The 11166-nt window shown below is 38.5% G+C and overlaps 1 protein-coding gene across 3 annotated transcripts in view; it reads right to left on the bottom strand.

The window, feature by feature from the left end:
• Positions 1 to 498: 498 nt before the first annotated feature.
• NKAIN2 (sodium/potassium transporting ATPase interacting 2) overlaps positions 499 to 11166 on the bottom strand; it is a gene marked incomplete at both ends in the record, with an annotated part of 1067732 nt that continues 1057064 nt past the window's right edge. For all 3 annotated transcript variants that reach the window (XM_080700348.1, XM_080700350.1, XM_080700349.1), the window contains one exon: positions 499 to 584. In XM_080700348.1, the coding sequence (XP_080556474.1) occupies positions 499 to 584 (86 nt within the window). The remainder of the gene's footprint in view (positions 585 to 11166) is intronic.

The following is an 11166-nucleotide window of genomic DNA, read 5'->3' as shown; positions in this document are numbered from 1 at the left end:
TTGCTTTGTTTTCATTTTTTTTGAACACATCACTAGGGTGAATTATCATTCATCATCTAAGTGAGAACTCTTTTGAGAGTAATATGGGGACTGATATTAATTATACCAGGATAACTACAGTAAACCGAGAGGATCCCAGTAAAAACAAAAAATATGGTTTATATATAGTTGCATACAAATTCCTATGATGTTATATTATTTTCAGTATATACAACTTTTGTCTCATTCAAAGAACTGGTATGTAATATAGGCTGTTGAGACATCAGTGATACTTAAGCAAGACTAAAGATAACTTCAGAGATGGAATTTCTGACAAGTCATATTTTTAAAAATCATGAAGAAAATGTTATTAGAATTATCCCAAAGCAATACTAATAGTAGAGAAAATATCAAAAGTATAGAGCCAAAGAAAAGCTTCATTTCATCTATTTTGTGTCATGATACATTTTCTTGACCATCTTTTCATATCCCAGAAAAATATCTCCACAGTTTAAGTACTTACATGTACATAGGCTGTAGTTGTAAGTGAGATGTCTTCTGAGGCCCTTGATAACCATAAGAGTCAAAGCCACCTATGAAATCAACTGAAAAGGAACAATTGTCTTCATTAGTTAACTTTTCAGAAGAGATAAACATTCATGATCAAGATCCACACAGATTACTAATGTAAGGCTTTGAATAATATATTAAACTAAAAATGACTAGTTATAAAGCAAAAACAACAAAAAAAGCTAGTTTCTTTGAGGTAGTGACTTCTTCCTCTCAACTAGAAGCTTCAGTTATTGTTTTACAAGATTCTATTCACTTGGGACAAGAAATTATGTACTTTTCTCAAGCAGCTGAGACCTAATTGGAACAATCAATTTCACTTTCACGTTAAGGATGGTATGTGCTTTTCTGGTTAATGTGGAGATTTTCTGTATCACATTTTGAATCTTATAGAATAAAAATAATGACTACTCATGTGCGTGCATCCATGAGCAGTCACAGCACTAGTCATAATATTATGTATTCTGATTGTCAAGTACAGTGGGCTGTTATGGCGCTCCTGTAATTTAGCTCAACATGGCTGTCCCTGTCATGTGTTTTATGATGTGAAAGATAGAGTTCGAGACATAGAGCGAAGTCTAATAAAATTCAAATACAATACATACCCAGATAGTTAAGAAACAAGAGCATATAACAAGAGTTATTGTGGCAGGTAATATTTTACCAAATGGCGAGCACAGTATTTCCTGGTCCCATGTTTTCACAATGTGACCTTGACACTTCTCCAGTCCAGTGGCTTGGGCCTCTGTCCTTTCCTCCTGAACATGGATAGACCTTTGTGGTGGTTTTGAGTATGGTAGAAATGATGCTATGAGACTTCCTAGGCTAGATCATCAAAGTTTCATGCACTTCCTTCTTCCCCTTTTGGGATGCATTTTATTGGAACACAGCCACCACATACCACAAGGAAGGCCAAGTTAGCCCACTTGGAGAGACCAATGGGGACACACAGGTAGGTGCTTCCGCAGACAGGCTAGTAGAGATCCCAGCCCATAGACAGAATCCACATCCAGTAAGGCAAGAGAGAATCATTCCAGAGTCCAGCTGTTGAGTCAACCTCATCTTGGAGTCTTCCTAACTCAGATCCCTGATATTCAAGGTGAGTGACAGTCTTCTTCCACTGTGTCTGACTTACTAACCCACAGAATCTATGAGCATAACATGTGGTTGTTTTTTACCACTAAGTCTTAGCACACATGGTAACAGAGATAATAAATACTGCAAAACAGTTTTGCCTTTCTTTTACTTTTTCATTTCCAAATACAAAGTTTGTGTTGTAGAGATAAAAAAAAGGAAAAACAATGAAAGCTTGACAAGCTAGATCACAGGAAAGAGAAATACAGGAAAATATAAAATGAAACAGGATGTACTAAGATGTCTTCACTTAGTATCTTATTCTGTTGGCTTACTTTATTTTTTTGTTCTCTTGTTAATATTTTAGGGTACAACAGACAGGAATCAAGCAGAGTACAGGTAACATAATGTCTCTCAGGTCTAGGCAGTGAGGAACCCACCTCCCTTAAAATAAGGATCTTATTTTTTAGAGCAATCTAGGTTCAAAGCAAAGTTTTGTAAAAGGTGCCGAGGTTTCCCACACAGCTCAACCCCAAGCATGCACAGCCTGTCCCATCATCAACATTCTCATCAAACTGTAGAACCGACCTTAACACATCATTATTATCCACAGTTCATAGTTTGCATTAGAGTCCACTCTTGATGTTGCACACTTTATTAATTTTGACAAGCATATGGCATGTATCCATGATTATACTATCAAAACAGGCTGTTTTAAAAATTCCCTTTCTCTCCATCTACTCTTCCCTTTGCAACAATCCCTGTTAAACACTGATCTTTTATTGTCTTCATAATTTTACCTTTTGCCATAGAGTTGTAATCATATAGTTAATATCCCTTTATTCTTTCACTTAGTAATAGGTGTTTACATTTCCTCCATATCTTTTTTTTGGGGGGTGGTGGTACTGGGGTTCCTGGAAGCCCTTTTACTTCTGGGCTACACTCCCAGACCTATTTTTTATATTTTTATTTGGAAAAAGGGTCTCTTAAGCCAGCATGGCTGGCTTCGAACCTGCGTGATCCTCCTGTCTCCGCCTCCCAAGTGCGGGGATTACAAGTGTGCGCCACCACGCCCGGCTCCTCCATATCTTTTAATAAAATGAGAACAGATTTATTTTTAGCATTGGAATTCCATTTTTTGAGGCAGAATCTCTTTTTTCACCAATGGTATAATGATATAAGGAAAAAGCAGAGCCACTGATGTTAGAAGGACCAGAGTTCAAACACTCCTTTATCTATTTTCCAATTGTGTTAGTTTTGGCAAATCACAAATTCTACATTTGGGGCAACATTGAAACTATGCCAAGCATTTTACAGAAGAGGAATAAAAATAGAATAAGCTTTTGTTGTTTTCTAAATAGCCCATATTTGTATCTTAGCCAATAGAGACACTACCAGAAGATCTGTATAACAATTAAATGGAAACTGTATTTAAAATTTGTACATTGAAAAATTATTGTTCAAGACTAGGGCTCCAGTGCCTAAATTCCCCCTTTTTAAGGGTGGATTCTTACCAAGAATGAGACTTAATTGAGAACTAGTTTTCTGAGAAGTATGCATAGAGTTAGAGCTTCATTGCTGAGGTTCCCTTTTAGTCAAATGATCTGTGTGGTGCTGGAGAAAATAAATGGGCTAGACAAAACAATATCAGAGCAGAAATAAACAGTAAGATCTCCAATGAAATTGAGATTTAGGTTTATTAATGTTATTGTTGTTTTGAGATGTCATAAGCTTGTTTCCTGGGCTTTTTGATGGATGGTAGAGAAAGCCAGATGGTGATTCTGAGCCAGAGATTTTAAAACACACCATCACGGTATGAATAATTGAAGAAAATAAGATAAATCTTCATGTCCAAAAGAAAGAACCAGTGCCCAAAATAGGGAGCCAAGCTTCAGTCAGGAGCAATGTAGACTTTCCCAAGACACAGAAAAAAATGTCTGGAGGGGATTAGATATGCCCTGAGTGTGTGCTATGAATGCAGCTGGAATTGTCTGAGGCTTGCTCTTCATTTGCCATGATTTGTAGGTTGGGAAGATGGGTAGAGTTGCCTTACAGCTACCTAACTGGGGACTGTTTCAGTCAGCATTCCCACTGCCGTGATCCAAACCACCTGTACAGCATAATTTAGAGGGAAGAAGATTTATTTGCACATCATTCTAGAGATTTTAAGGGTTCAGTTGGTATTAGGGCAGGTGAAGGCTGCAGTGCTCAGGGCTTGTGAGAGCAGGCAGAAAGAGAAGAGCTCAAGGGCTCTACTCTGACATCATGGAGACCAAAAGTGAGGGAGAGGGAGAGGTAGAGGGAGAGGGAGAGAGAGAGAGAAAGAGGAAGGGTCATGGATAATCCCCAAGGCTACACCCCAAGGGACCCCTCCTCAGCAACCAAGCTCCTCCTCCAACATGGCTGCCTTGTCTCTGTGGGGTATAGGGGACATTCTGAATTCAAACCATAATAGGGAGGATGGTGCTGAAGCTCGGAAGGAAACACTGTAATTGTTCTGATTATTTTGATCTTTCATTGAGTCTGGGTAACAGAGAAGACTCCAACATCAGGTGACTCATGTCCTAGATGAGAAAAGAAGATGCTCTGAATATAACCAGAATGGGTTTTACCATTACACTCATGTAAGCCGGAAGCACAAGGTGTATTTTCTATAGTTTATCTGAAATACTTGCCTGAGTTCATAGTGAGGAGATAGAAAGGAAATAGGCAGATAGGGAAAAGGCCTCGGTAGAAAAAAGTTAATTTCCTGAGTTTCCTGAGTTTCCTGAGGGGCGACAAATACCTGAAATTCCAAAGGCTCAGAGATAAAAAGGCCAGAGCTTCACAAAAGCCATCTGTTTACTAATCAACAAACCCAGGAACCAGCACAGAGCAAGTAGACACTCCTACTGAATGAAAGGAGATGAGACCCTTCAAAGGACTTGCAAATATCCTATGCAAATCCTGAGAGCTGCTTCCCAGAATTCCCAAAGTCACCCTAACCAAAAACGGACTTGCAAGCGGTCATGCCTTTGCCTTACTCGACAGCAAAATGGGGCTTTCCCTCTTGGGACCCCCTCCCCTTTTGGGGAGCTGTTCTCTCTCTCACAAGTCATGTTGGCCTTGAGAGAAGGCAGAGTGCATCTGAGGGCATGTGGCTTGGGCGACTGGACATCAAGACTGGCCAGGCCCCTAGGGGTGACCTGCATCTCTTTTCTGGCAGATCGCGTGGACTCTGGGAGAAAGTAGTTTGTAACTGATGGGTACTTGGCTTGGGCGACACTCAGGTAGTGACCCTGAAGGCAGCTACTGGACCTCAGAGTTCCGACTGCCCCTTTGGGGCGTTCGGCCACTTTTCTCTATTCCCTTCTGGCAGATCGCATGGACTCTGGGAGAAAGTAGCCTGCACCTGAAGGCAATTCGGGTTGGGCTACTCTCAAGTATTGTCCTGAAGGCAGCTTCTGGACCCAGAGTTCCAGTCCCTTTGGGGGTGTTCAGCCACCCTTCCTCCATTCCCTGCTGCTTCCAATAAACCTTTTACTCCCCTTCCTGAGGTCTGCAGGTGTCATTCTTTGCTCACCGTAGACAAGAACCCGGTAAGAAAACGTCGAGTCCCTTCAAGAGGGAACTCCGTTTCATATCGAGGAAACACCGGGTTTCCTCTCAAGAAACCCCCGTTTCAATAGTTTATGCGACTGTCCATTTCCATGTGTATTTATTTTCAGTTAATGTATGTCTTGCTAAATGAGTTGAGGGAGGAGGCAGGGAATAGCAGTATCCAGATGACCACCGCAATTAGGATTAAGGTAATCATGTAGGTGGACTGGATTCTTTTCATATTTTGCAGAGGGTCTTTCAGCCAGTTCTGGGAGTCTTTAGGGTTCCAGGTGGGTGGTGAGTAGAGGAAAATAAAACTGTTTTATTGCTCTTAAGAAATTGAATTACTTGGGGTTAGCACATTTTAGAGGTATCTTTAAAATAAATACAACTTTGGTCTGTTTGTTTTTAGTTTCTTTTATATAATTATAGTTTCTCGAGCTCTGTGCAGGCTACTATATACAGCAAAACTTTTCTGAACAATAGGGGTTATGAAACATATGAGAGATTCTTCTCCAGGGTAATTATAATGGTAGCTAGATGCTTGGGTCATATCTCACTTCTGCATTATTTAGAAAAAAAAGGTATCTTTTATCAATGAAGAATCTCCCTAGTTCCTGAAAATGAAAATAAAGCAAATCCCCAACAACTGTAGAATGCTAAATTGTGCCTAAGGCCTTTTCAGGTGATATCATTTATCTTTACAATGGTTCTGGTAGGTAGGTAGGAATAATTATCTTTCTTTTACAAATAAATACAGGTTTATTGCTTGAGGCAGTGAACAGCTGAGGATGGCAGAAGTCAGGTCTTTTATTTCCTTCCTAAGTATATTGGAAAAGTGACTTCTGCTTTTCACTCAGGCCATTCCAGAACATTCCTTAAAGGTTTCAAAGGTGAGGAAAGGTAGCAAACCATACATTGGATTAAATTTAAAATCTTTAGGTGTTTGTTTTCTTTCCATATTATTTCTTACATAAAAGTTTTGAGTGCTTTCTGGAGTTCTCTATTGGTTTAGATGCCTTTTTATTATTTATTCTCTAGTATATTTACTCTGTTCTGTTAAGGAAATTTTTTCTCTTATATTTTCTTCCCATCTTCAATCTAATAATTTAGGAATATTCAGATATGAACAATAACTGACCCAGTAGCCACTTGGGATGTATTTGCCAGTAAAATGTATTCTTAAGAGGTGATGAGGTGAGAGCTATTCATGGTTGAGTTCATTTACTGTGTGTCTGATAACTTATTCAGGGTGCCAGATCAGCATTTAAGTAGTCCTTTCTCCTGAAGATTATTTGTATTATCAGCACCATCTTGCATGACTCAGATTACAGTGAGGCTTTTCAAAGTAACGAGGGAAGCTTTCTTTGATTGGAACTTGGCATATTGTCTATGTTATTTCAACACTTAAAAGAACATGTAAAAGATACAGGAATTACTGAAGGACAGAGTTAGGATTAGGAGAATGAGGAAGGAGAAATGTCAATGAACACAACATAAATGGACACAGATGCAGAGCACATAGGACACAGCAAGTGTCTGAATGTACTGAAGGAGAGAAAAAGCAAAGGGTCAAAGCTGATTCTCAGAAGTTTTTTGGTTAGTGTAATGTTGCTGCTTTTGGCAGACTGGAAGGGGATGTCGGGAGGAAGCAGGTTCCCTTTGGAAATGCAATAGTTAAGTTATAAGTGGTATGTCTAAGTAGCAAGGCTTGGGAAAGGGAAAAAATGACTGTCACTGATGCAAGGTGAATTGGGGACTTTGCCGGATTTTAGAGGTGAATTCCTATGTCCTCATTTAGCTTTAACGTGCTTCATTGCAACCTATCTCCACCTGACATATTATAAATCTGCTTGTTTGTTGATTGCCTCCACCCTTATCATGTAAGCTGCATGAGATTTATTGTTCTTTACTGTTTACTACATAATCTCAGAACCCAGAACAATATTTGGCTCTTGGAAGACATTCAGTTCATATTTAATGAACTGTGTAGACCCTTTAAGAATCAAAGGAAAATAAGAGAATGGAAAATGCTAGCAAAATTTCCAAATGAGCAAAACTCCTTTGTGTATAAATCTAACCTGACCAAGTGCATTTATCCTTTCCCCTGCAGGGCCTTGAATGATAATATAGGGAAACCTTTAATAGATAATTCCCAGTGTTAGTTGCCTGAGTGTTGTGAGATAAAATCAAAATCTTTTCGGATACCAATGGGAAGAAGCCATTAGTGCATCCTCTTTGGTCAAGAGGAGTGTGGAGGAGCTGGGAATGGTGGCCTATGGCTGTAATATTAGTATGTGGGATCCTGAGACAGAAGGATTGCAGGTTCCAGTACAGCTTCAGAAGCATAGTGAGACTCTCAGTGATCTAGCAAGACCCTGTTTTTTTTTTTTTTTTAAAGGGTGGGGACTGTAGCACAGATTTAGAATGCCCCTAGTTTTAATCCCCAGCACCAAAAAACCCAACACAACACAAAATACCTAAAACAAAAATAACAAAACATGCTTTAGCATTATCAGGACTAGGATAAGAGGGTCATTCATGAATGAGTGTTATCAAGTGTTAGAAATGTTGATAATTGCTGGGCGTAGCATTCTGGAGACTGAGACTGGAGGATGGTTCCTAGACAGCCTCAGCTACTTAGTGAGGCCCTCTGCAACTCAATGAGACCCTGTTTCAAAAAAAAAAATAGGGCAGGGGTATAGCTCAGAGGTCGAATGCCTCTGGGTTCCATCTCCAGACCCGCAAAAAAAAAAAAAAAAAAAAAAAAAAAAAAAAAAAAAAAAAAAGAAAAGAAAAGAAAAGAAAAAGAAAGAAATGTTAATTGATAGTAAAAAAATCTTCTCTTTCTGTCCGGTTTGTAGAAACATAAACAGAGGCACAAAACTGAGCAGGAGGTGACAAAATAGATATTTTTGGTGGCACTGGAGATTGAATCAAGGGGCTTTCTACCTGAAAGCTACACTCCCAGCCTGATCTTTTTCTTATTTGGAAACAGGGTCTCACTAGGTTGCTGAAAGCCTCAATAAATTGCTGAGGCTGTCCTTGAACCTGTGATCCTACTGTTTCAGCCTCCAAAGTACTAGGATTATAAGTGTGCGCCACCACGCCTGGCTAAAATACATTTTTTACTCATTTGCAAATTTTATTATTGGCGCATTATAATTACACACAGCAGTGGGATTCATAGTGATACTCATACATCCTCAAAGTGTAATTTGGTCTGCTTCCTTGCCCATCCTTCCCCTCACTCTCTCTTCCTCTTTCCCTTGATACCTTCCCATTACTCTACTGTCTCTATTGTATTTTCATGTGTAATTATTTAATATTTGCTTTGGAGGGATTTATCTCTGAAGACAACTCAGGATTTTTTTTAAGTTTTATTGAGGCCAGGCATGATGGTGCACTCCTGAAATCCTAGTCCTAAGGAGGCTGAGACAGAAGCTAGCCTTAGCAACTTAGCAAGGACCTCAGCTACTTAGTGAAACCTGTTTCAGAATAAAAATAAAGTAGGGAGTGTATCTCAGAATGTCCCTGTGTTCAGTCCCTAGTTCTAAAAAAATACCTTTTTGGAGGTATAATTGGTTTATAAAAGCCACACATATTTAATGTATTCAATTTAACGGGTTTGGACATGTGTCTACCCAGGAAAACATCACTACAATCAAGGTACCCTGCTTGTCTGTCACTTCCAAGACAATATGGCAATATTACCATTTTCATTGCAAGTGTTTCAGTGTTATTTCTTGGCCTTAATTTTCCTGTCTGCAATACGGGTATATTTATACCCACCAATTTATACAGGCATAGGGAGATCCAATTATTTTAAATGAGTAAAGTGCCATATCAATTCAATAACTATGATTTAATAACATTAATAATAGTAGAATTTAGGAATGATCCAGCCAGAGAAAAATGCTTTTTGAATAAATTTGCTTTGCTAAAATGTATTCCCTGTTGGGAGCCCTTTTATTTAAACCTTTAAATCATGCACACTAAGTTCAGAAAACCTAAAACTGCCTTTAAAAATACATGTTGGCAGTGAGGCATTGTAATATAAAATTGTCCCTTAGTTATTAATGACAAAGCCACTAGTCAACACACTTTCTTGTAGAGACGGCAGAAAAGAAAAAAAGAGATGAGGAGAAAATTTTAAAAGGCAGTTCAGAGAAAGCAAAGCCTAAATATTTAGAAGAAGTCATTGAAAGACATTAAAGAATTTGTGTGGGCCTATGAAAATAGAGTGTCTATCCATTATCTCTGCAGGTATGAATTTCAAGGGTACTTACCTCCAGTTGTACAAAAGGAATTTAAAACACAACTAACCGCAGGCCAAAGTGAAAAGAACAGTTTTTCTCCCACTCAGACTTGGTGACAGCAATCCAGTTGCCTGTGTGAGCCTGAGCTCTTCAGTCTGGGCTAAAATCCCTGGCTGGACTCTGAGCTTTTTTTTTTTTTTTTTTTTTTCTTTTTCTTATTAGGAAAACAGTCCTTTATAGGGACACTTTATCTTGTTGTCTGAAAGGTCACAAAAGCTACTACAGGCTACTCGCATGCAAAGCACATGTTGAATGAAATGAGACTTATTAGCTAAATTCTGCAGGTGTTTCACTTCCTAACACATTCATCCAATACATTTTCTCAAGGTCTTAGGATCCTATTTTCCATGATTCCTTCTCAGTTGTATCAGAATTGCTTCCTTCTTAGTTGTGTGAGAATTGCTTTCAATTATCCATGACAATGTTACGTCTTTATTTATTTATTTATTTTTATTTTTATTTTTTGGTGGTACTGGGGTTCCTGGAAGCCCTTCTACCTCCGGGCTACACTCCCAGACCTACTTTATACTTTTTTATTTGGAAACAGGGTCTCTTAAGCCAGCGAGGCTGGCTCCAAACCAGCGCGATCCTTCTGTCTTGCTTCCCAAGCACGGGGATTACAAGTGTGGGCCACCACGCCCGGCATGCTACGTCTTTAATACTACAAATTTGGAAGCATTCACTTATGCTAAAAAATAAAGGTGAAAACAGTAACTACAGGAGTATTATAACAGATGAAATGTTTTTATAGTTAAAAGATGCTTGAACAACCACTCCATTTGAAGCTTTTGATTCTAGGGACCTAATAAAAATGCAATACAATTTCTACTTGATAAAAATTGTTTTCTTGCTGCTCTTGTCTATTTTTGCCAACTCTCAGGAAAGGCAATACCTTAGGTGAGATTTTAAAAAATACACGATAATTTTCTGCTGAGGCCAAGATCTTCATATCAGATAGTCTTCCAATAATATAATGCTACAGCAGGGAAGCTGTGAGGTTGTCTTAGCTCTGGGGCTTTGCAGTCAGAAGACCTGAGCTCAGGTTGTGTCTTTGCTTTGTACTGTAGTACTGGACTTCTAAGATTACAAGTACTCTGAGCTTTAATTTTTTCTTCTGTGAAGTGAGACTAACAAAACAGTTTTTTAACTTCATATAGGTTGAGAGAATCAGGTGTAGTATCTGTGAGATACTTACAAGCATGTATATTAAAAATATACTATGAATAGATTTGTTCCATCTTCTTTGGAAAGGAATTTAAATCCAAGAAATGATTAATGATTGTAAATCTGCCTAAATGAATTACTGGTGGAATTGAAATGTTGCAGGGAAACAGATTAGACAGAGATAAGGGTAAAAGAAGAGAACTCGGTATTGGAATTTATTAGAATTTTATATGTGGATTACAAATGTAGAATTTGTCACCAAGGATCTGGGTAGAGCAGAGGTAGGTCTGTGGGGATCCATCATATAACCACTTTATTGGTTAACTGTAGTCTGATAAGCAATTTGAATAACCTATGTGCTAAATAATGTAGAAGACATTATATATATATATATATATATATATATATATATATATATATATGTGTGTGTGTGTGTGTGTGTGTGTGTGTGTGTGTGTGTGTCTGGGTCTGGGGATGGAAC

Source organism: Muscardinus avellanarius (genome assembly GCF_963383645.1).
Source record: "Muscardinus avellanarius genome assembly, chromosome: 8".
NCBI lineage: Eukaryota > Metazoa > Chordata > Mammalia > Rodentia > Gliridae > Muscardinus > Muscardinus avellanarius.
Note: the sequence above shows the minus strand (reverse complement) of the source record. Positions and strands in the feature narration are given on the sequence as shown.